The 27,187-nt window shown below is 41.3% G+C and overlaps 2 protein-coding genes and 1 pseudogene across 2 annotated transcripts in view; 1 reads left to right on the top strand and 2 right to left on the bottom strand.

Moving 5' to 3' along the window:
* Positions 1-27,187, bottom strand: part of LOC145454421 (synapsin-3-like) — a 70,650-nt gene that overhangs the window by 28,897 nt on the left and 14,566 nt on the right. The gene's annotated exons all lie outside the window — the stretch shown is intronic.
* On the bottom strand, positions 12,428-12,524 carry LOC145454851 (U6 spliceosomal RNA; annotated as a pseudogene).
* Positions 19,671-25,492, top strand: LOC145454426 (metalloproteinase inhibitor 3-like). Its single transcript, XM_080332421.1, has 7 exons — positions 19,671-19,840; positions 20,482-20,829; positions 21,698-21,811; positions 22,681-22,823; positions 23,615-23,732; positions 24,131-24,309; positions 24,854-25,492. The coding sequence occupies exons 2-7, from the start codon at positions 20,706-20,708 to the stop codon at positions 25,082-25,084; spliced, it is 909 nt and encodes a 302-aa protein (XP_080188547.1). The 5' UTR covers positions 19,671-19,840; positions 20,482-20,705; the 3' UTR covers positions 25,085-25,492.

The raw sequence follows: 27,187 nt of genomic DNA, 5'->3' as shown, positions 1-27,187 counted from the left end.
ACGTACGTTGTATTACAAGAGAAAAAATACAGCCTTCCCGTGACGCTGCTCTAAAGAAATGCAGACATATTTTTCTGGCTTCCGTGTTCTACGATACGAGCTTGATTCGTGGTTCGTGTAGACGGGCGCTGGGTCAAAACAACTACACGAATTCATAACATAACTCTATCGACGGGAAGTGAGCGTCTATCATCTGTGGATTGCCTGGATTCGTGGTATATTGACACGACATCACCGGTTGAATCAGAAGTGTTTTGAAATGACTGGACTTGACGTACTGGCCATGGCCATGAACGCCAAGATGAACGCAGACGCGGACAACAAGACAATTTTCAGTTTTTCTGAATTAAATTAGAATTAGAATTAAACAAACCAAAGTAGACTAAAATGAGAATTATAGCTAGACATTTTTTCCGAAGTAGATATTAAAATTAGAATATCTGAATCCACGAAAACTATGACATTTAATTAAGTTCAGTTAATATTAAATCAGAATTCATTTTTATAAGTATGAGAAGGAAATGTCTGTACACCAAATTTGAATCATTTCCCAGTTCTCGCGTAGGGCGTAGCATTTTCAGGAAAAGCAGACGTTAGACTATAGAACTCGAATTAGAGCAGAGAAACATTTCACTTATTAGATTGGACTTAGATTTCTGGCATTTCGTTATTATTAGTCTAAAGACAACTAGAAATATCTAGTTGAATCTGGATGGCTGAAACTTGCATACACCTTATCGAAGTGGAATAACAACCACGCAGAAAGATTTCTTCTCGTCATTGCGAAAGATTTCTTCTCGTCATTACGAATCATTCACAATCAAATACACTAACGTCGATCCCGCTGTAAATGCAGCGCCTTGAAAAGCCCAGAGAAATAGAGAGCCGAACTCTAGAAAGATGGCAACAAAAGGACCTGAAACAGGACGCAATACAAGCAGAAAGACCTTATGAAATTTACTGCGCGGGCGCATATGACCCAAGTTGTTAAAAGCGTCAATTGTGTCAATAAAACAAACAAAAAAAAACACTAACGTGAGACATGTGGCAAGTTCGGCAAGCGGTGAGCAGAGTATCAATACAGCAAAACGGTTTAAAGTGTGGAATACTCCTCAATCTGCTATACCTGCTGGACCAACGATGGCGGCGGATAAATATTTCTGCGGGCGACGTGACCGCGTTATTGGTTCGCCAGACAAGCACGAAGATCAAAAATAGAACACCTGCCCATTTGCGATCATAAAAATCATCACCTGTATATTTATCCGCACATTTTTTCAGTCTTAAACGCGGGTTAAAATGACGGCTATATGCTTCAAGTGGTGTCATGAATCGACTTTACGGCCGGCACTAAACTTGAATGCACTCACGTCATGACATAATTTATTGTGCCCGTGGCTCACATTACATATACCACTCGTGGTAAATGCACTCGATTTTGACTTGAAACCCATTGCATTTCCATCAATTTCAATCGGTTATCCATCGATGTACTGTAAACTTATTAGTTATGAATAATGTGTATAAACCTGGTGTCGCACGTAACACGATCATGACTTTACTTCGACTGAAGTGTTTGACATTACTCGTTTCACGATTAGCCTTTACTGATCCTAAATAGATTCAGCAGAACGCACCAACCCTACTTTTCGTAGAACATACCTATTCGCACCTCAAACGCGTGCGCGCGACACAGCCTGCCGAGTGACCTCATGCCTGCATATCGCGCGCTAATTTCGCGTCCGCAGACGGAAAGTGCGAATAATTATTCCGGAGAATGTGGGGAATTCAATTCAAGTCAATCCCATAACGTAGGAGCGAATGTTCTAACCCAAATCGGGCGGCGCGCCTGACGCCAGAATTCTATGCCGATGCACCGCGTCCATTTATGGAATAATTCGGTACGAGAGTAAAATGCAAGAGCAATAGTCTAAAACTGTGGATCTCAACCTTTTTCTTGCCGCGTGCCACCTTGAGGTTCAACGATTTTGTTGAGTACCATACCAAAGTAACGAAAAACTCAACTTTACTCGAGATGTCGCTTACATAGGATTGTTAAGATGGGTGAATTGCGAAATAATTCGGCCTGAAAATTTCGACACAAGTGCGCGCCCCCACCCCCTCGCGAATCAGCCCCTGATTATTATAATAATAAATGTTTACACACATTAAGAAAGCAAAATAAAAGTGATGGTTGCATTTGTTACTTCTCCGCATCAGAGCTGGTAAACTAGAACCTTTCCCAGATTTTCCAAATTAGATTAGAATTAGAATTAAAGCAACATTTCACAAATTAGATTAGAATTAGATTACCGGCATTGCGTTCTAATTGGTCTAATTATCTAGTTCTTCAAGTCTGTTCCACAGGGTTGATTTACGTGGGGTGCATAACAGAGTCGTAAGACACATCAACTATTTATCTCTGCATTCGGTGAAGATATTTTTTTCATTAGAATAAGTCATGTTACCGATTTGTGAAAAATGTAATGTTACTTAAACGAAACGCATTTAGTGCTTACCACTGATATGACCACTGGTTGTCGACATGGCGTGATGTAGTTTACTGCCAACAGTGCTGTTCTCGCACGATCTGAATCAGGTTACGCGAAATATAATTTCTGCGTAATGGGCGATACGCTGCTGAAATTAAGAACCTCTTCCTCACACGCCCAAGCGCCCGTAAAGGCGTTATCATGCCACGTAAATCTTAAACCGACACACCTTTGCCCGTTATCAGCTGGGCGCCTATTCCGAATACGGCCATTACAACTGGAGAGGTGGGATTAAGGTAATGATTGTATAAAGATGATGAATTTCTCCATATACGATTTTCCTTCATGTGATTTCTGTATACGCTAAATTCGAAACTTGTACGCTTCGAACAGAAACAACTGGTCTGCGATAATATATGCAGCGGCCGTTTACAGATAATTTTCGAGAGATAACGTGTCGCACATACATGGTTTTATGTTATTGGGTAATTTAGCGGGGTTGCCGAACGAAAGTGATGAGACAGTCCTTTATTAAGTAGATATTAATTGTTCTACCACAGAAATACAGAGTGTGATATGCGAATGTGATGAATATGACAGAATTGTGATTTGTTGGGTGCCGCATTCAAAAGCGCTGTTTTAGTCGTCAGAATCACAGCTGATTTGAGTCAAACATCAACTGGATGACACATTTGAAAGTCGCAATTAATCATTTTAATGACAGAAACGTATCTGTTTCTAGCGACATAATAATACGCTGCATTTGAATCAACCAACTACAACCCGAAACCATAACACTGAAATCAAACCCTATTCGCCAACCCAATATACCCAATTGAGTGTAACTCCTAACACTAAACCAGGGGCGGGCAACTTCTCCAGTCGGCGGGCCGGATACAGAGGAATGAAGTACTTGGCGGGCCGGAATCCTAAATCGATACAGTAATCGTGTATTTAACCACTATACAAGGAATGAGTCGTATATAATGTGAATTTTAAGTTGGCAGCATAGAGGCCATGAATGTCTTAACGTAATATACTTCAATAGCTGTTGAAGACAATGAGATCTGCGATCGATCAAAGTTGTGGACAAGTTCTTTGAACTCTGGTTGCATGTCGGACGTAGAAACCCTTGGTAAAGACTGCACGCGAGCATCAGTTAGATTGGAATGCAGATTTGTCTTTTCGCTTTCATGGTCGAAAATGTTTGCTCGCAAATGTATGTAGACCCAAACAGAACAAATAGTTTCATGGCGACCTCTCTCCGGCCGCTGGCAACATTATCATGTAAGACCGGAACTCTCTATGGGCCGGATCCGGCCCGCGGGCCTTATGTTGCCCGTCCCTGCGCTAAACTAATCTACGGCCTTAATCGTAACCCCAACACTAATTTATCATGGACCTATTCGAACTTGGATTATTATTTGTGAAGAGATTCTTGGAGGTATACATAACTCCAATATACAATTGATTTCAAATAGAATAATGTGCAATACAAGCGTACAAAATGTGGCAACATCGTTACGAAACAGGAAAATTCGAAGGAGGCAAAAGGCAACAGAGAATTTTGGCCAACTAGGTAATTCAAGTTGTCTAAATAAAAATGCCGGAAATCTATTTCTGTCTAGAGCCCGACCGATATTGGATTTTTGGGCCGATACCGATAAAACCGATATCTAACACCTTCACCGATAACACCGATATATCAGCCGATATTCAACTATGGTGTAATCTACCTCAAAAGGCACATTTTCACAACTTCAGAGCATTTATTTCAAGAGCTTTACAGCCATTTCCATACTTATCCATGAAATAAACTGGAACTACTGCACCTGGAGACCTTGAAAGTGTAAGCTATATGAAATATAGTAATATTCCCAGTCTAGCAGTCAAAGATTATAGTTTTCTGACTTCCTGCCACCATGTTGTGACGTCACGAAAATGACCGATATTTTTTCACCTCCAACGGCCGATACCGATAATTCCTTCAAAGTGTGATATCGACTCGATATTATCGGCAAACCGGCTCTAATTCTGACCAAATTTGTAAAATGTTACCTTGCTCTCATTTAATTCTGATCGAATTTCGGGTTTCCTGAATATGCTACAGGAGAAATGTATACTGCGAGATGAGCAAAACTTGGTGCACACACATTTTCCATTCTCATGAATATGAGACTGGACTGTGATTTGATATGTACTGAACCTGATTTTTGTTGTTCTTCTTGCGAAGTCGGAATATAATTCAATTTCCAAGTTAATGCGGATTCAGTAATCTTAATTCTAATTTAATATTTGTGTAGCTATATTTCTAATTATAATTCGGAAAAACTGACAATTCTCTATTCACCCAATGCCCAACTCTGGAACAAGTATAGAGAGAAACGCATTGTCAAAACGACTTCGTCCTGACATTTTCGTACACACAAACTCCGCACCGGCAGTGCGCGATTTTCTCACGGATTGCCGCTCGACGGATCGCGTAATCATGACGAAATAGCTCGCAGCGGGCATAATTGGCCGGCGTACATCGCATGCGATCAGATTTATTTTGGGCGGGAGACCGCGAATAGGCCGTAGTAAAGTTATCCGTTTAGAAACAAAACATGCCCGATCGGTACGTATCGAAAACATCCTTTGCGCGCTTGCCGGCGGCGCTGATTAGCACAAATGGTGGTTCAATGAGGTGATTAAGCCGAGATTTGTGTAAATTGAGTATACTGACTCAGAATATAGGCCAGGTTTACTACGGTGTTTGTTGGATTGTTACATGGCGCGTAATTTCCTTCGTAGTTACGTAAGCGCGCAGTGGCGGTCGCCGCTGGATACCGTAGACTACGACGTTTGGCACGAATACAAAAGTCCACAACACAATGGCACAAGTACACAAGCGAATGGTATATTCATATCGAAATGAACGCAAATATTTTCGGCTGACACTCGTCAGGGTTAATCGTCAGCAACTAGTAGAGAATGGGAAGGTACATTGTGTAACAGGAGTCACCAACACGCGGTGGCATTGCCTTGGCGTGTAATGGCCCAACGCCAAGATCAAGTCGCTTAGAAAACGACTTGAGGCTTCCCACAAGATCAAGCTTTACGAGTAGATAGTTTTCCACAAAGTACCGTGTCTCGCTAACCCCGATATCGATTCCATAGCCGCTGACAAGCATTGCCAGGTATCGTGCGCCACTCATGGTTAAAAAAAGAATGAAAGTGAAGAAAATTATATTTTTGTTGTATTTGTATTTATTTAATAAGATATTGTTTCTATTGTTGTAACTATGCCCGCCGCCCATGTTAGAGAGCACAGCGTTGTTATGGTGTACCATTTTAAAAACGTGATTGTTAATCGATTTGGCCTATTTTATATCGATATTGAATTCATGTGGCCCGCGGCCTGTACGAAATTTGAATAGTAGCCGGCGACCCGTTTTGAGTTGGCGACCGCTGCTGTATAACCAGTACACACAAGTTGTAAAACCACAGTAGTGCCAATCTCTGGCTCATCCTTGGATTGTGTGCAGACTTGGACAACTAGATAATTCTTTTTTGGCGAATTAAGACTAATTAAAGCGAAATGCCAGTAATCTAATTCTAATATTATTTGCGAATGTTTGTATGTTCGAATTTTAATTCTAATTCTAATTTCTTGTTTTCCTATAATGGTAAAGGGGCACTGTATAGCGCGGAACGGGCCGCACTCGGTGTACAGACGTTTGCCATTCTCATGTTTATCAGAATAAACTATGATTTTATATGAATTGAACGTGATTTTTTATGCATTTCTTTCTCAGTCGAAATTTGATGAAAATTCGAATTCAAAAGTTTTTTCGAATTCAGTAACGCTAATTCGAGTCTAATTTGGAAAAATGTGTAGCTATAATTGCGATCCAATGTGGAACAGCTGGAAATTTTCTAGTTTTCAAACTCTGATTGACTCAGCTGAGGAGTATAGGCGCCATGCAATTGATTTAATATTGACAAGCTTATATTTTCCGTTGAGAATCGCTCACATTACTATGGGAAATGGCGGCTTGCTGACCTTTAACGCATGCAAAGGTTATGATACGCTTTACGGTGCACGACCACGTGAATACAGGAATATCCGTGTCAAAACGGCCCGTACGGCAATTCTGGTCGCCCTTTCGTCAGTACTTAGCAAGATAGCGGGAAATGCGCATGAAAATATGGGAAGTCGTTGGGAGCAATTAGCGACTCTGCGTAGGGTCGGATACGCCGTCATTAATCAGCGCGCAATCTGACGCATGTCGTCAGGCAATCGACAAACGTAGTGAGAATCGAAAAGGTATGCAAGTGTGTGTTGAATCAATGGCACGCTATACTAGAGATGATCAGTAACGCAGTACTATAGGCAGGGTTGCCATCGACATGGACCAAAAAATAAGGACAGTCGAACAATTCAATTAGCATGAAAAAGCGTTTTTGTACATATACTGTATTTATACGAGCCGTGGCATATCACATTCCATACTTTTCACCAGAAACAATCTGCTCCAGCAACTCCCTGTTATTAGAAAGTGCTTAATGGATCTCGCGACAGCTCAGTTATAGGTTTACCTTTATTTAGGGCCGAAACAGCACTTCGTCAGCCCCCTCCCCAATAAAAATACCGTTGGTGTTGCCCCCTGGGGTGATAACCCAAATTTCGTCACCTCGTTAAGACGAGGCGCCAACCAAGATAAAAAAAAAGGCCGCACACCAAGTTTAGACAAATCATTTTTGAGCGTATGGAGCAACAACTCCAGTAACAATGCTTGTCGTCTTGGTCCTGGCCGAAGAAAACTTATTTGCAATGTTGAAATCGGAGAATCTTGCTTTGAACAATTGCGATGTGTAATCGTTGGTGAGGAATGATTGCTGGTATTTGACAGTATAGAATGCCTAGGTACCCTCTGCAGCTGCTGCCTGGCAGTCTGAGGTCGTTGGTGCTGATCGATACTTGTGGAAAAATTATTCATTGACTGGCTCAAATTAATCATCATGACACACTTCTTGTGTTTTGGGGTATCAAGAATCTCATCATCATTGGTTTATTAGCAATTTTATCAGTTCAATACACCACAAAAAATGCGATACAATGAATAGACAGGAAGATGTCGAAGCGACTTGGATTTGTCAATGGAATCAGACACCCACCTTGGCCTAGGCGTAGCAAAGAGGAGGCATGCACAGCACACTGAATGAAAGTAAAGAACACAGTATAGAAAAACAAAGCGACAAGAATAGGGCGGCATGTCATGGGAAGCGAGATCGATAGGTCAGTCATGGTCCGGTAATCTTGAGGATGCACTGTATCAATGTAAGCTGAAGTAGCGGTCTCTCCTATGGCCTCCAGGTTAATGTCACAATTGCAGATATTGCTATGTGCGGAACACTCGCCCTTCAATCTTCGTTAGATACCGTTGAATTCTCTCTCATAATCGACACGAAAAACGTCTTTACGCCTGTTTATTTCACTAATCAGATTTAGTCTTCTTTGTAGCTAAAACTATATGCGCAAGTGCAATATAATTTGGAGAAATTTATCAATGATTTATAGCTTTACTACTTTTTAACCAATGTGTCGACTGCACCGCGCTTTTTTCACTACGCAATAAATGCGGCTTTCCCCACAGCTTGAGCTTATTCTGCTGTGGACCAAACAACGGTAACCTGTCATTGCTGTTTACTGCTAAAATGACGTCCGCTGCGGTAGCTTAGTACAGCCGAAACTGCTGTACCCCCACTCACTGCCCTAGTTATCTCGCCATTTAGAAGTCAAATCTTGTGGTGTGTACGTCACGAGAGTTCCTTTCATTTATGATGTCATAAAATCTCGTCGAATAAGCTTAATTTTAGAATATTATGCAACATGCAACATAGATACCAGAGGAAAACGATCGACGTTTTGTAGCGGTTGAAAATAAGACAAAATAAGGACGCAAGTCGAAAATAAGGACATTTCTTAGAAATAAGGACAGTTGAGTTTTCTAAGACGTGGCCCTTCAAAATAAGGAAAAATCTTAGAAATAAGGACGGTATGGCAACCCTGACTATAGGAGTAGGAGTAGTCATATAGTCATATAGTCATATAGTCATATACAGATACACCGACACATGATATGCATACACACGATATGTGCATATGCATACCATGGGTGCGTGATGTACACAGTACATATGTCGCTGAACAAGGCAGGTGCAGATATAGCCTTGAAAGGCTTTTTAAGTCTTGCACCACCTTTACATGCTATCCCGGAAATGCTGAGCGCAGAGCGTGGAAATCACGGTATACTAAGATTGCTTGGATAACTTGACAAATTTTACGGCAAAACCCAAAAGAGAGAGACCTCAAAAGAGAGAGAGAGAGAGATATCAGATATAATTTCGCCTGCATCATCGAAATGCTTTGACGATGGAGATGCGATGCGACCTTTTAAGTAAGGTCATCTCGTTAAAAGTCGTTCGGGGATATGTATGCATCAGCTTCATGAGGGAAGTATTCATGACAGCCGGACGAAAAAGTCAGTGCATGACAGTAATCGATCACATTTTAGAGAATGGCGACTATTCCTAGTGTTGTCATCAGTTATTTTGAAGACGCAATTTAGATAGTAGGCAACTGTGATCAACTTTTGAAAATTTACGAAACCATGACCAAATCCACCACTTTGAAACTACTGACCACATTTCAGACCTTTACTTCACACCTCCACTTGAAGTAGATTTGGCATGTCTTTGAAATCGCTACTTCTTCTCGTAATTGAGCTTTAATCCCGCGTCTACCTGAGCATCAACTTGATCACATTGAACAAATCTGCACTAGACTGCTCTCAAACGCCATACCCGATACGTAATCAAATTGGGTGCACCAGATATCGGAAAAAATAGAAATTCCCTAATACATTACACGTTCGCAAGCAATTGAATAAGATATATTGAAATAAACTCGAATATTTTCGGCTGACACTCGTCAGGGGTATTAATCGTCAGCAACTAGTAGAGAATTGCGAACGGTCATTGTATATCAACAATCGTATCACAAAATGTGACAAATGTTGAACTTCAATGTTCGTCCCGATTCTCTACGGGTTCATTTCAATATGAATTGTTCGACTGTATATTGAAGTTCTGTACCTCCAAGAGTCTCTTCACATCCGTAAGAATTACCGTTAAAACAGCCCGACCAGATCTAATCCAATCGAACTTTTACGGGTTCGGCGCGTCTACGCCAAATTTGATCTTAGACTCATCATGGCCATTTGAAAAACAGGTGCTCGTCAGTTACGTGCTTGTCATGGTATTTCACACGAATCATACAACACACCCGTCTGTATGCTGTATGTAACACACCATTGCGATAAGTCGCTAGCAGACGTAAACAGAACAAAATATTCGCTACATAGTCGCGATACGTAATGGACTATAAGATGAAATCTGAAACACTTTTAAAAGCTCTCGAGAACTTTCGGATGCACGCGATATCAACTGACCACCGCGATGTTATTACGTCAGCGTTACCTTCGTACTACCTTATAAGGAATTACTTCCGATTTCCACCGAAGTGTCCACTTGAACATGAGTAAGTGGGCAGTTAAAGAATATTCAACCCCGACGGTTGTAAAATGGGCATTAGCATTCAAATGCTGAATCATAAGCCCATCCACGCGTACCAGTAAATTGACAGAAACCCAGCTGTGTTTTGAGAATATCGTGTTTTGCGACCGTAGAGATGCGAAAAGAAATTGCACTTAGCGCGCGGTATATTTACTGTTAATAAGCGGACCATAGGTTTTCAAAGCTAAATAAATATATGGTTCACTCAGAGCTCGTAACCGATAAGCGCTAATGAAGTCATATGGTTTAATATCGGTTGCATTATAAATAATTATGTCATCGTTAGTATTTACGTCATAGTACCAACGATGTCATGTGGTAAAAGGTTAGGATTGATACGAACTCGGTTGATTTACGGATGGGAATGGATCGGTCGTAAGCTAGTAGAATGTCGTGCACTCTTAGCGAAGAGTTTGTATCCAAACCCAGGATGACATTAACTATTTCTCAATTCCGTGTCGTGTCGATCCTATCACACGCCGAGATCAGACATCATATGCACGCAACCGCACATGCACTGTCACTAATTTTGGAAAATGACCACAAATCACTTGTTTTATTACAAATAGAAATATCAATCATAAACTTTTGTGCCAGCAACAGACAGTACACGTGATGTCAGATGATATCGCAAAAGCTAAACCACACATCGATGACATCGCGTTTAAGTTCGTGGCAGGAAATCGCACTGTCGGGAAACAGTAGAAGTTATTTCTCTTTAGGTACTACACGAAGGAGTACGAGCGCGGGAAATAATACGACTGGAAACCGCATTTCCTCTAATATACATCACCGTGAAAATATTCCGCTACCAGCGAGGAAATTCTGTATCATTGGCATCAGATGTTTTCGGTTTCAATAACCGCGTCGTGACGCGGATGTGCTGCAAGGTTAGACAGGAAATGTAGGAGGTTGTAATCATCTCGGGATGCCTATTGCAATTGCTCTATGGAACTAGAACACAAGCCGTGACTGTTCCAACTATGGCTCACTGGAACAGGTTGGGCACAACGATGATATACAGTAATGGACAATGCAAATTACGGAATCAATTAGAATCATTGATTCGAAAATCGAATCCCATGATTAAAAGCAACTCATCAGAAATAATCAGATCGTGGGTGCTCTGTGTTTTAAGGCGAGGGCAGGGCGAGATAGCGTAGTGGTATAATCCACAGCTGAAACACCAATGGGTTGCGGGTTCGAGTCCGAACAAGGTCGACTCCAGAATTCATACTTCAGTGTTGGAAGTTTATCTAGGGTCCTCCTCACCATCTCATCCGCGCAAGCCGTGTCTTAAAAAAGCCTAGAAGTGGGCCGTGCTACAATTCGGCTGCTACGGAATAAAAAAAGATTAGAAATATCGGCACGGTGCATGGCCTACTAAAACAGTAGACCATGCCTAGTGTAAATGACCATTGTAGTCGACAAACATCATGAATACCACAAACAAACAAACAAGGCGTAGGCAAAATGGACTTCGTTAATATTTCACAGCATAAACTGTCTTGCTAGTGTCGGTCGCATGCTCCAGCATCCCGCAAAACTTGAAGCCATGGTGCAATGTGCATGCAATGGTATATATATTATACAAATATTGTGTACTATAGGCCTGAAAGGCACAGGAGCTCATTAAACACAAATTTTGAATCACTACACTTGTATCGGGGCCTATGATAACTTAACGTAGGCCCCGCTTGTATTTTGTTTCAGTTGTTGATGTTTTTGGTATTCATGGTGTGTTTCGACTACAGCGGTCATTTACACCTAGGCGGTATTCTTTACTGTGATTCCGTATCTGCCGACTTGCAGCAAAGCCCACCTCTAGGCTTTTGTATAAGACACCGCATATGCGAATCAAACATGGCGACGAGTGTAGATAAACCTCTCGCTTGGGAAGGTATCCTGGGGTCGACCTCGGTTCGACTTGAACCCACCATACACACATTTTGAGTTATTGGGGTATCTTTAGAAAATGATTTGATTCGGGGATGACTATTGAACTCCGAACCTAATCGGCTATGATTCTATCTACCAGTGACTGGCAAAACATCGAAGCTTAATGACAAAGGGATGGCGACCATGCTGTTTTTATCAATGCAGTCAGGAAAATGCCTTGTCCGCAAGGCACTCCACTTGCGCGCACAGCAAGTGATTTGCAGACTATCCCAGACTATTATCACATTAGGAATAGCAGAGAGAGAAAACAATAATAACACCATGAAATTTGAAAACCTTTCATTGAAAATCAGTCATACCGAAACTAACATGTCTAAACCAAGCGTGGCGCATGTGGGTGATGGAAATGATCACTCAACAAGACGCTTCACGATTTTGCGTGTCATCTTTTCGCAGGGCCATGCTGAACTGCTCTGTACCGTTCCAATTTTAGTATGTGTACAAGAGATGTACAGGACCAGTATTTTGGATTCTAACCGGGCAGAAACCCGGCAAGTTTTTCTTAAACAGGATCGGATGCGTATTCACATTTCTGCACGACTGCCGGATTCGGATCAGGACAGGATACTAAATAACTAATCGATGAAAGTGATTTTCTTTTTGTTTACTTTGATGTTTTGTATGAACTGACACTATGCTAGTTCGAAAAATCCCTAATAACAAACTTCAATGCATTGCCGAGGTGTAATTAGACAAATATCGACGACCGGGGCAAAATGATATTGGGCAATGTGTGCTCAACTATGGATAACTAACCTACGGATAGATACGCAACACCTGTCGTCACGCTTGCTTGCTCGGAGGGAAATACCGCTCGGCAATCTGAACGCAATGTAATTGCTAATTACACAGCTGACGACCCGAGCGCTAAAATTGAATAAAGTTGACCTTATTTGAAATCTACTGTCGCACTGATTCCGAAAATATGCATTAAACTTTCATCACGGCAAAGGAACCAGCCCGAAATAGCCTTCGAAGTCCGAAAATCGGCATTGTTCCAAACAATCGCAGCGACGCACCACAATGACCATAACAATGACCCTTGCGTGGCTACGATTGTTTAGAACAATGCCAATTTTCAGACTTTGTGGTGTATTTCGAGGCGGTTCCATTGCCCTGATCAGGTTTTAATGTATATTTTCAGAATCAGTGCGACAGTAGCTTTCAAATAAGATCAACTATATTTAATTTGAGCGCCCGGGTCGTCAGCTATGGGATTAGCAATTACGTTGCGTTCAGATTGCTGAACAGTATTTTCCTCCGAGCAAGCAAGCGTGACGGCGGGTGTTGCGTATCTATCCGTAGGTTAGTTATCTATTGCTCAACACGGTGCCGGATATTTTCGGGTCCGGATATTAACATTCAAGACGGAAACAATGGATTGGAACACGATTCCATTTTATCGAACAGGATTGGACGGGATTCCGAAAAACTGTGATCCGAATGCCTCTAATGTGTATCGACACCATATATAGAGTGCGGCAGGCCTGCGAAACACCACGCAGAACGTAGAATTTACCACTCGTGACACATCTAATCATTATGGGCCCGTAATCAATCCATTATTTGGCATTCAGGTTTCAATTTTGAACTAGTCACTCTGCGGCGATTCGTTGATTGTCAATTAGTACTGTACGGACTCCTTCGTTAATGTCCGACAAAACTTTACGATCAAAGGCTAAATCCATAAAATCAATTAATACGAGGAGGAAGTTGAATTGAGATAGTTGGCGTATCGCCTTGGTCGCGATTTGAGTTCTACGCGGCCAGGTTAAACATTGCAAACAGGTATCATGAACTGCACTACTCCTTGCACAGCGAAATGAGCGTATTGTGGTTTTGTTGAAATGACTGTTATTAGTTTTGTTGAACTCCACGTCAACTGCAACTGCGATATTCTAAACATTAAATTATGAATCTACTGTAAGCTATCATCAGGGGACCAGACCACCCCGATTACTAATCAAACCCACAAAATATACGAAAATAAGATAAGTTTACGAGGGCTGTTTTATCTGCAAATATTAAGATGAGCTGTGGTATACATGTACTTGATAAGACCGCGAACGCACGTCGTAACTTGAGTCACGGGTTGTCGCTTCTGATGTTATAAATGGGCCCTGCGGAAACAGTGGGTTTCAAAGTTCACCGCCAGAACAACAAGTTTCTTCCATTAAGTTGGGTTAGAGACACTGTTATTGATCGCAATCTTGCAGTGAGCCATGTCTGAAATACTATCAAAGCACACATTTGCCTTACACCAATAGGGATCTGGACAATTCCGTCATGAAGGTTTCCAGGCGGTTCATGGCCTTAAAATTGGTCAAGGGCATTTACTTGATGGCGAGATCATGTGTTACTCCAGTTAGGCAAAAGCAGTCCGATTTTACGTATGATCACACAATATTCCAGATTGCTCAACCAATTTCGACCGCGATTATAGTGCGGAATTCTCTATTGCATAAAATACTGACGTATATGCAATAGTGCATGCAGTGCCGCACAGGGCAATCCGCGGTTAAATGAAATGAAGTATAGCGTGTATCAAATCATCAATATAATTATAGTGGATATGTTGTATTGCGAAGTGTACGTAATAACAAACCAGGAACGGACAATCGGAGATTAACTCCACTGTCATTATTCATCCGCTATCTGAATATTTCCAAAATAGCATCGCCAACTGCGTAGTTTCCTCATCGTACTACGCAACAGCTCATAAATCTTACCCGCTAACAACAAAAATAACCAAGGGTCACCATCACAAGCCACCAAAACAAAATGACGTATGCACGTCATGCCGGCATTTCGATCAAAGATAAATCTGTGTGCACAGTGCATAACCAGCTCGCAGAGTTACATACAGTAAGAACCGCGAGTCCGACGGCGAGTTTCTAATGAGTAAACGCGTGGTATGCAGAAATCGCCGCGTCGAGTATTTCGAAAACGTCATGCGAGACCTACCGGTAACGTGGGTCGCGGTTACGATCATGGTAAATTCATTTTCCCGATTCCTGGACGGTGACACAGTGGCATGACTTTGTTAGAGTCTGCAACTTCCTACGTGAAGAACTCACAAGCAATGAATCGTCGTACACGTGACGTAACGCTTTTCTACGGCTTCCACGACCTTTGTTGCAGACTACTATATATTTGTAGTTATATCAAAACAATTAGACCGACATGCCGGTTATCTAATTCTAATCTAATACGGAACTGTTTCCATGCTCTCATTGTAAGTCTAACCTGATTTCTGGTTTTCCTGGAAATGCTGCAGGAGAACCGTAGCCTATAGTGCGAAACAAGCCGAGCTTGGTGTGCAAACATTTGCCACTCTCATGCTTGCTAGAAGGAAGACTGATTCGATGTGAATTTAACATGATTTTAGTTGTATTTCTTTGTGCTTAGGAATTTAATTTCCAAGCTTTTGAGAATTCAGTAATTACAATTCAAATCGAATTTGTAAAATCTGATGAATTTCTGTGGTTGTACAACTTTGCTTTGTCGAACAGTCTTTCGACAACATATTGCTATATCACGGGCCCGATGTTGTCATTATAGTTGTTTACGACGATAGCGTTCGACACATACTCATCAGACAGCCGACGGGAGTCGAAACCAAGCTACCGGAAGACAAAACAGAGCGCGATATCGAATCTAAATCGTTGGCCACAAGCAAAACGTTTAGATCAGGGGTCACCAACCTGGTGCCCGCGGGCACCAGGTAGCCCGCGAGTACCAGATGTGGTGCCCGCGAGCCTGTTCTAAAAATAGATCGAATAGCAGCATTTGCCAATGTTCGTCAGATTATCACCAGTGAGCTTTTAAATAGATAAATTGAGTGATTTAGCTATTGTTGTTTAAATCCCACTATAACATGTGACTTAGAAATGACAATACATATATATAAACACTTAAAATGATGATATCAAATATCCCCAATTACAATTAGTAATATACCAAGATGTAGTAGAATAACAAGATATCGAAGACGTAGAATAGCACTACTGCGTACTGCCCATACAGGCGATATGACGGCATGCGATCCACGGTCTTCTTGAAAGGGTGGCGGGTTCCGTTATGGTAGCTCGACGTCCCGGACAATGCCAAAGTAGTAAACAACATTACTATCCGGTAGCAAATGGCGGTGACGTACTAGAAGATGCAGTATGGCCAATGTGTATTGCATATTTTGACACAGCTTGTCTCTCTTACACTCAACGCAATTTAGAGTACCATGTTTCTAACTTTCTGTAATCGATGCTGCTGTCAGGTATAATGAAATCTGTCATGTCTGGATGCTGAACAGTTAGAGATTGAAATTGTACCACTGCAAAATCACCTCCACCTCAAAGCCCACAAGGCTGCAGCAAACTTTTGGTGCCTTGTTGACACGGAAAAGTACAGTGGTGAATGCGCAGCAGCTATGAAGGTTGCAAGCGTGTTTGGTTCAACTTATCGTTGTGAATCAGCCTTTGCGGACACGACATTCATCAAATAACAAACACAGAACACGCCTCACTAATGCACATTTGGAACACTCACTCAGAGTTGCAGTGTAACTTACACTGTGTAAGTTACATACCAGAGTACAGCGCACTAGTTGATAGCATGCAATGCCAAGCCTCCCACTGACTGGTTTAGAAACAGATAACACGATGTCCAGTATAACGCGTGACGAGATTTATATTAAAATCTGAGCTTACAGTTGTTATATAATTTATATAAACACGGTGCGAAGTAATTCGTGATTTCTTTAAAAGTCTTAGTGGCTAGCTGGTTGAAATATGATGTTTTTATTTAAAAGAATCTCTTAGAAGTCTTACCGCTATGCGATACCTGCCCAATGCTTTGAATATCAAAGCGGAAATTGTGTCTGGCACGGATAAACGGCGGGAGTAAATGGTAGCCCGTCGCTTCAATCAGTACCCAAAAGTAGCCCTTGGTTGCAAAAAGGTTGGTGACCCCTGGTTTAGATCAAATACCCAGCTTTGAGGATTGTTATACTTCGAATGCCGCGCTTATCAAAGTGACGATGGCGCGAAACAACACCCAGACATTCCGAATTGAATATTCTTTCCTTCTCTCTCTCTCCCACTCCACAGAAAACTTCTGGAATCGCACTTTCAACCATTCACGTGTAAAGCATTCATATGAATCAGCTCACTGGCATTTATAAACACATGGCCATACCACAACCAATACGTTGTTATTAATACGAATCAAACTGTATGGCTGTGATTCGACCGTCCTGTCATCGATACTGAGACTTGATTTGATTACCTATATGCCGAGGTCATCAACGTAGTCATATTTTATGCTCAAGTAGAAGTAAAAGTAGCGACGCAAAGTTCTGCTCAATTAGAAGTATAGAAGTAACGATATCCTTGACGTGTCGAAATTATTTCAAGTGGAAATGTAAAATGAGTGAAAGGACTCAAGTAAGTATTTTGAAAATGTAGATTTCGTCGAGACGTTGCATATACTTTTGGTATAGTCGATCGAAAGTGGCTACTTTCGAAATTGGGTGTATCTTAGCGAATAACGAATAAAGGCTCTACAAACTGGTGCGATTTTCCAAAATACATCCAGTAACCGGGATGCAGGGCCTATTTCGCAAAGTTGTTATGGCAATTTCACTTATAAACGTGGTCGAAAAATATCGCTAACTACTTTCTGAATTACGAAATCCAAAAAAATAGTTTCGCTTAAAAAACTGGTAAGTAGAAACGTAGTCACAAAACATAACCATGACTTGGGTAAGACTATAGTCAAAAGCTAGTTGAGTACTCCGACAAAGCAGAATTACGATTGTTGATATGCAATGTTCTTTCCAATTATCTACTAGTTGTTGACGATTACCTGTGGCGAGTGTCTGCCAAAAATATTCGATTTTTTTTAATGTGAATATATTATTCAATTGTATGTTGAAGTTATGTACATCCACGAAGTTCTTCAAAGTCGAATTTCGGAACTGGCTACCTTTGCTGATTTGCTTAATAGTTTAGGTCCTACATCAGTTCCGACTATCCGAAAGATTTAACATGCACGTGAGCTATTTATAACCGTCGCAAAAACCATTGCCAATCGTTGTCATGTGCTTTAAATCACTCGAGCTATTACAAAAGGAATGCCTCCATCATCATAGCCTGCCGATGGCACTAGTTGGGCTTGAAGGAATTTGACGATGCGTATCTTCGCAAGATTCCAGATGTCAGATTCGGACCCCACTAAAGGTCAACGTATACCGGTCCGCTGTTTGGTAGCTCGTTTATTCAGCCGCGCCCAGCTGAAACTCAGAAGGCAAACCAACTCCAGAAGATGAAAGATTGGCACATGGCGGAAAGTTATTTAAGAGTGACTTCTGCAATATTCATAAGCATCAAAAGTGTCGTAACTCCGCTCGTTAGGTACTTTAAGTTTCATGACAGCATGGTACTAGCATTGTTATCGGTGATTGCTAATTACCAATGGGGCACCAGTGCATCACTCATCTCCATCTGGAGTAAGCACGCACAATTGCTCAATCCTCACATGCACAACAAGAAAGCACAAACGTAGTTCACGCAAATTCACGGATATCAAGGGAAGTATACTATAGTAACTATAGTGCATAAGCCCCAACTCATAGAAAAACAATTCAATGGATTCGATGTAATGTTACCTATTGCAATACAACATTTACGCGGTCTGAATTTATAATGTACATCCTTGGTTGTTTTTTAACAGTTTAAGTAGAGTTGCTATAAATGGCAAGAGTGTTATTTGAGCTTTCATTCATTCATGCCGTGTACCGGTGAAGGTTCATTGGCAGACAGCGTAAGAATAAGAACAAGGAAATGTGAAACAAGTGCCCGTGAATCGCGTGCACTTGCCCACTTGATCTTCACCGATGTCAAGCTACAGCTATAACCAAAGCGTTGGTCAAATATTATGACAAACAACACCTGTCTATGTGCCGGCCATATAACGGTCTCGCCTGATGTTCAAAATAACTTTGAACTCAGAAGCATCCAATCGATAAGGGCGGACTCGGGACACAGTGCAACAGGAAAGAGCGTGTATTTTACAACCACAATATATTTAACAATCTCGGATTTGAGGTTTCGCGATAAGAAGCGTGTAATAAAAAGCTCAATATCTGATAATGAGTGATCAAATAAAGTCGTGAATTATACCACCGCTATAAAACAACGCTCGACAATGGAGTATAGGTATGTGTATGTACATTGAACTGAACAATCTTCACACTATAGAACCCAATGTTGCTACTTCATCTCGAGAAATAGCTTCCGTGGCATCATGACTATAATAAAATTTATATAAGTGAGATGTGTATTCGAATCAGTGATGGTATTTCTGCATACGAGCGATTGTATAAGGTTCATTGCTTATTGTGCGAAAAGTGGAACTCATCACGTCCCCAAAATAGGTAGGCAATAATCAACTGTTGGAGAAATAAGGTAAGACACTGAGTACTATTGTCTTATGGTTAAGAGCTCAGCTCATATTTTGTGTCAGATTGTTTTAATTGAATAAATCTGTCTGTCTGTTCAATGCCAAACTGTTTACAGTTTAGAAATAAAATTGATTGCGTTCAGCAAACAGCCTTGCCCATGCTTTGACATCGACAGATGTGAACCTTGACAGCGTTCGTCCCGCGAGATGTAACCCACCAATATATCGGTCACATTCCATCTCCAGATCGCACAAAATAGTGCTTTGGTCGCCGATTTTTGCATCAAACACATTCCGCGTATCATCAACAAGTAAGCATTTCATCTATGGCAAGCGGCCTAGAAGACCGATTCGTTTTTGACTGAAACTGTCCCATATGATATTTTTCGTACTTTAGTTTGTGTTATCATGTTGCCAGATGTGTAAGTATGTCAGCAATGCGGTGGCTGAATCGCTGAACAGACAATATTGATATTTAAATACGCCATTAACATAAAATAGAGATATGTCTTACTCAAAATTCTATCGCACCTTTCATACGATATTTAGAGAACCAAATCAATGACACCCATTGCTCATAATTAGGCGCGGTTCCACAAAACCATTACAGTATATATTAGGACGCAGGTACCGCGATATATCGTCCGTATTATATAATAAAAACCCATTAGGAATGAGGTAATTGCGTCTCCACGAAACGAAATGAAACATAAATCACGTATTCAAATAAGTTATTCGGTGATGGTAATTAAGGCACGTAAATCCGATTACGATTGGAATGAAGCGTGCTGAGTTTACTGTCATTACCTCTCAAGTGTGTGATATCACCTTGCAAGACGATTGTTTCTACGGCGATGTTGTTGTTGGTACGCCGACGTAAAATCCACAATCTTTATTTTTTCCGACGCCCCGGGTTTACAACAACAATCAGACCTTAGATTCTGAACTTTAGGAAAAAAGAGGTTGGGAAATTCGCAGATTTCCAGCGGCCGAACAGCGATTGAAGTCTCATTAATTCTAGCGTTGGGAGAAAGACCTATTTCTCTCACGCGGGTAGAAAAGACAGGCTCTCTCGAACATCGAACACAGTTCGAATATAAAGACCGCGTTGGCGCGGCCAAGATATCATTCACCGATTGGAAGTACAAGCGATACTATCAAATAGCAATATCCGAAATGGAGTCCTTCATCAGACTGGCGGCTGTGCTGTTGCTGACGCTATGCGCGATCAACTACGTTTGGGGGTGCACTTGTGCAAGGTCACACCCGCAGCAAAGCTACTGCAAAAAGGGACGATTTGGTAAGTAGCGACAGAATGCATCTATCAAACTACGCTACTTTTTCATTTGCGGACTAAATAGATAGATTGTATCTTGATCCCGCAGGCTGATATCGAACCAGCTGGTTTTACGCACCCGTGGATTATATATTTTTAAGCTCTGGCATAGCTTGTAATGAATAATTTAGGAGCTATTCCAAATGCGACCATGCGTTAGTATAGGCTATAATATATTTTATATCATTTCGTGCCTGAAATATATGGAACGGAGCTGTCCATTTGCTTTATTATCGATTATATACGCTCCCATAACGGACGGGAGGATATATTTTCATCCGAGATTAGCTTCAAACCAGATAACAACATTTGTTGAAGTACGATCAACCTTTCGGTAACGCAATGCTTACGTGTAGCCGCAACTATAACCTGGTCTGACACCGACATTTATACTGCATTGCGCAATAACTTGTTCATATCACTTCGAAGGGCGTCTTGTAGGTAGAGAACATCAATATTCGATTGAATAGTATATTCATATTGAAATATTCGGGTTTACTATTCAATCATATCACTTCGTTATAACATACAATAGCGATACGATTGTTGATATACAAAGTTCTCTTGAATTCTCTAGTAGCTGATGATCAGCCTACCCCTAACCAGTGTCAACCGAAAAATTCGGGTTATTTCAATACGAATACATGATTGTGTAGTGAAGTTCTGCGCGTTCATAAGTCTATTAAATAGCGAAGAACAGCATAATGTGTACTTCTAGTATATCAGGCGATTCTGCCCGGTAGTTCTTGATTAATAAATAATATAATGAATCACAAAGTATAGTATCCATCACCGTGGGTGTCACATTTTGCAATATTTCTTTCTTTTTCAGGAGCATTAGTGAAAGTTCGCAGTGCCGACTTCGTATACATCATGGAAAGACCCAAAGTTCATAAAGACAAATCGCAGAATTCGACTGACGAACAGTCGACAGATAATGTAGCCGGTAAGGAGATAATATTCGGTCTATGAAATTACGGCGAACAATGATTTACAACTCGGGATTAAAATGTCGCACATGTCAAAGTAGAGAGAGATGAATACAGCTTCAACATTTTAACAGATACTTACAAAGGGCGGTACTTTCAATAATATATCATGTTGACGAGAGTCATAAATGACTCGCAGAAGCGTGAGACAATTTCAATACGGTATGAAGAACACTCGATATTCATTAGTTCCCCACCTTAAGGTACACGCCACCTTCAAGAGGCTGGCAAATTTACACGTAACTCTTATCTTGTCGATACATACAATTTATTCGAAAAAATAATGTCCATCAAAGCGAGTGGGGCTACCAGATCCTACTCAAGTAAATCTTAGAGTAGACAGTCCAGATTGCGTAATCAATTCCACCATTTATAAATGCATCAATATTGATAGATCTGCTATTCGCGGTGAATTTTAACGGAATGACATAGCCAGGCCTGAATTGTTTTTGTATTCCATTGCTATGGCGACGTAATTTTTAAGACAAGGCTGCCACTGGGATATCGCGTGGGATCGCATATTTATGTCACTCGTAAAACATCCGTATTTGGGGGCTACGTCTGTTGATGATGGTGGATCTGTATTGAATCCCTATATGGAAAAGAGACGCCCAGTTCTATGTATAATAATCGATATATAAAACATGAGCAGCTCAATCCACAACACATAAAAACCAAGATATAGGAACTCGTAAATTCGGATGGCTTGCATAATTGTAGATCGATCGCCGTTTCTTGGGACGTTATCGAGGAATTCGCACGAACCATTGCCTGCTAGCTGATGCGCGATTTCTTCACAACTCAAACCTTGAATTTGATTTTGCAGTCGTGAACAAGCGAGACGAAACGCTGGAGCCCAAGGAAGAAATGGAACGGGTCGAGGTTGTCGTGAAAGAACGCGACTTATACAAGATGCTGCATAGCCAGTTCATAGTCAGTTACATCCGCTACAGAGTCAAAGTCTACGAGGTGAGTGGTTATACGACCTAATAAAATATCGAACGTGTGCGGCAATACGGAAATCTGAGATTGCGACTATTGCCCCGTCAGCGACTGGCGGTAAACAGAAAACAGCCAGATGCGCCCACATTAAAGTTAGTCGTGGGGCGATTGACCGGGCATAAACTTACTCTAATCGCCGATCAAACAAAGCTCATATCACAACTTGGTAATCGGATAAGATACTGTAAGTTGTAATTTCGCGAGAGGGTTATTCACGGCCAGTGAATAAGTATGATTCAATGCACCGACTTTCAAAGACATCGTCAAAATCGTGTGGTCGAAACGGCATAACCGGCTAATTATGTCAATTAACCAATTTTCGATTTTACATATTACTTACTGATACGGGCGTATAATCAGTCACCACCGTATAAATCTATTTCCCGCGCCAACCGACCCCATTAGACACCGCTCCGTCAACTCTTTTAATTGACCCATCCTTTGTCGTTATTAATAATGTCTAGATGACTTCCATCGCAAAATTCCAAACGTTAAGATCATTCGTAATATTCTTTCTCGCGTGGCGATGGTATTTCCGCGCTGTCAGACGTCTAAGAAAGAAACGTTTCCGCAGAGATACCAGCGCGCGTCTTGCGCAGACTAATAGCTGCTTTCTGAAGCGCCCAACGTAGCATTCCACAAACCGCACCTTTGAAAAACCGCGGAAAACCACGCTTTCCAATGGAGGCTCGCCCACATAACGCCTTTTAGAGCGACAAGGCGTGAGGACTAGAATAAACACAGCGATGCCTTTCCAGACATACAATGGACTGAAACTAGAAGACCAAGGGGGAAAGAAAGTATACATTTACACCGCTCCTTACGGCTCAGTCTGTGGAATCACTCTCCAAGAAAAGGAAACGTATTTATTGATCGGTAAGTACCTGAGTACGAAAGACGTTGCAATTATGAATTTGAAGAGATTCTTGGAGGTACAGAACTTCAATATACAATTCATTTTTGAAGATGAAGAAACTCTGAATTCTCTACTAGTTGTTGCAAGTATACCCCTATCCAGTCCCAGGCAGTAATATCGGATTTATTCTTATATGAATGTATTTTTCTATTATATACTGAAGTGTTGTGACTCCAATAGTCTTTGCAATTGAATGATATATTTATATTGAAATCAACCCGAATAATTCCGGTTGACAGTCGTCGTTTATCAGCAACTGTAGAGATTATTAGTGCATTGAACTTTGTGTAACAATGTATATCAACAATCGCATCACAACTTGAACAAGAAAGCTCAATGGGATTGTTTGGACATTCAGGATCCATAGGAGAAGACGAAAGACTTTCGATCGGCCTTTGCGACTACCATGTGCATTGGAACCCTCTTAAGAGCAAGCAGAGAAAGGCCATCAAGAGAAATATGCGGGCTGCTGAAGAAACGTGCCGGTCAAACTGCACCGTGTCGTTCTGCGACAGCAACTGGGAGAAATGCCATCCGGTAAGTGATATGTAAATCTGGACAGCGTTGGACAACTGGAACATTTTCAGTTTTTCCCGATGAGATTAGAATCAGAACACTGAATTCACAAAAACTTGTAGATTGAACTAAATTCTCGATAAGAACGAAGTATGATCAAAACCAGGGTTCATGCTCATGAACATGAGAATGGTAAATTTATGTACGTCAAACTTGGATCGTCTCGCCCGACACAGTTTTCCTGTAGTATTTTCAGGGAAAACCAGAAATTATAGTTAAAATTAGACCATAGCCACAGTCACATTTCACAAATTAGATTAGAATTAGATTGCTGGTATTCCGTCCTAATTAGTCCAATTACGCAACTATAATTATTCAGTTTTCCAAGTTTGCACCTGAGAAAAATACTGGCAGTACTACTACTCAACCGTCGCCCACACTGAAATCCACGAAGCGTATGATATATATCCTGCCATTGAACCCTGTCATAACTCATAAAATCCTCATTATTATTGCTGCTAGTAATCTTATTCTTCTATTAACTGACCCCTTTCATACCACACAGAACAAGGATACGTGCCTGTGGACGGAGAAAATGCTAAGAGCCAGCTACAAGTTCAAAGTGAACCCGGTGAATTACGCTTGCAAGAGAGAAACCGGCAAGCAAGACGCACAGTGCACGTGGAACGAGGGGTTAGCGGACACAAAGCGCGGACGTCGCCTTCGAAGAAGAAGAAGACGAAACCACACTTCTGGATTCCGACTTCGGCACAAGAAAAGCTCAACAGTGCCATAAAGTAAAGTCATCGACATAACGAGTTCTTCACGAAGACTACGGGAACAGGCTGCCGAATGCAGTAACTATGGCTCACTGTGGAAGCCCCATAGCGCTACAAGTGTTCATGATCATTGAGACTCGTCGTGGCTGCTGTAATGTTCCGTGAGACGCTACATGTCGCTATTTGTGTTGCTAACACCGTCGCTTTAGTGGCATTTTCATATATGGCATCGTACTGTGAAATCATAAGCGCTGGACAGCGCGCCAGCTACCACAAACCGAAATTCTTCCGCTGCTGTATTCCGGCGATGACTCCCTGGCAACGTCTACGGAATATACACGATCGCAATTGTTTTTATTCGTCCGATGAAACTTCCGTCTCTATCTTTTATCCTCGGAAAATTATAAATCAATGATGATTTTGGAGTTGGATAGCAAGCTTTTCGTATACGACTTCAATATGAAGAATGCGAGCATGAAAATATTAGTCAGTGCGGCAGTGATTGCATATTCAGATCAGTCTTTAGATATGAATTCTTGTCTTGCAGTTTAGCTTGTTATAGGTTTCTCTTTCTACTAATAGAAACACATCAATGTTCACAGCACTGATGCTTGTCGTTCGTAAATAATGCTCGTTGTGGCCTGTGATAGTGCAAGGTAGGATATTGCTTTGGTATCGATAGCTTCAAAATTTCAAAGCAACGCCGTGACTGCAGACTCGGTATAAATGAGGGTTCTAAAGGGTGCTGCGAGATATATTAGTGTGACAATACAACGACCGATTAGCTGCAACCCGTTATGTGCAGAGTTATTTATTTCTGAACAAAGGGCGCTGAGATTCATGATAATTGAGTCACTATCTCTAGCACATCTGCACCGAGAGTCACAGGAGTACGTTTTAGTTAGGCGCTAAATTTGTGTCAGAATCGGCAGCACCCTGTACAAAATAAAGACACCCCGTTTCGCTGCGATTGGCCTGCACAATAACGAATTTCATACTATAGGGCTTGAAGGGTTCTGCCTGGTGCCGACTAGAATAATATTTACATTTCTGGAATCAGAGCGACTACAATCACTACATCTTCCACCTATTACCGCTTTAAGCAAATTTTGCTCGGGTCGCCATCGCCAACACGCAGCAGCAAACAAGCTTTGGCTTGCGTCTGCGTAGAGCTCGGTGCGGCAAATTACCACCTGCTTGACCCATGCATTTTGCTTCGGTTTTATGTTCCATCAGCAAAACTAATTGTGTCACTTACAAACATTGAACTTGAATAACGTCTACATTAGGGTTGTTCAGAATTGACCGACTTTCAAAAAGTCCAGGTTTTCAGTCCGATTCCCATGCCTTATACCTTGAAAACATATTCTGGCTACTTTTTTTGTAACTCGTCCCCTGCATCCGTGTGCACATTGAGCTGGAAGAATAGCAGCAGAAAATGGGGGATTCCCCTAAAATCTGAGTGTCACGATTTTACCTAGCCTAGTTAAAGTGACATATAACATGGATTTATGCAGCTGTTGCGGTTTGGAGTGCTACAAAACCCCACTATATAAGGCATTCCTAGTTCAGGATATCATTTCCATGTCCCACACTGCCTTAGAACTGCTCAAAACTACCTAAAACTGATAGTCATTTTGTTGGATCACATATCCTACACCCCTCAAACCTACCCGGCACTGTTCATCAATTTCCTGGATCCCCATGTGCAAGAATACAACTGTAAATGTAACATCCACTCACAGACACATAATAAACATCACAGGAAACGAAAAAATAAGGGAAAGAAAGAGATCAACTTGGCAAAATATTACATAAATCAGGTGGATGAAATGGTTGATTTCGAGAAATATGCATATCTGTTCCGGTGATCTTCCACAGCTTGTAGGAGGCTCGCTCGCTGTTTTTTGTCATCCGTTATGAACGCAGCATAGTCGGTATTCAATTTTACCATACGCTCTGCTGCATCATTAACTACTTCAACAGTATTCACAAATTCTTGAGCAGTCACGAAATCTGGATCAGTATGCCATTCCGAAACTTGAAGACTCAACCAATCATGTTCCACATGTATAGCACCAAATAGAAACCACGATTCTGGCCCAATCAAATCGACCATA

The sequence above is a fragment of the Botryllus schlosseri genome, chromosome 13 (genome assembly GCF_051294905.1).
Source record: "Botryllus schlosseri isolate E-star chromosome 13, Bs_hap1, whole genome shotgun sequence".
NCBI classification, from domain to species: Eukaryota; Metazoa; Chordata; class Ascidiacea; order Stolidobranchia; family Styelidae; genus Botryllus; species Botryllus schlosseri.
Note: the sequence above shows the minus strand (reverse complement) of the source record. Positions and strands in the feature narration are given on the sequence as shown.

Bases quoted from the DNA above. Each gene is read 5' to 3' on its own strand.
- LOC145454426 (XM_080332421.1), top strand. From the start codon at position 20,706: ATGGAGTCCTTCATCAGACTGGCGGCTGTGCTGTTGCTGACGCTATGC. The intron at 23,733-24,130 runs GTAAGTACCTGA...TTGGACATTCAG, and splicing joins GGAAACGTATTTATTGATCG to GATCCATAGGAGAAGACGAA. The intron at 24,310-24,853 runs GTAAGTGATATG...CATACCACACAG, and splicing joins ACTGGGAGAAATGCCATCCG to AACAAGGATACGTGCCTGTG.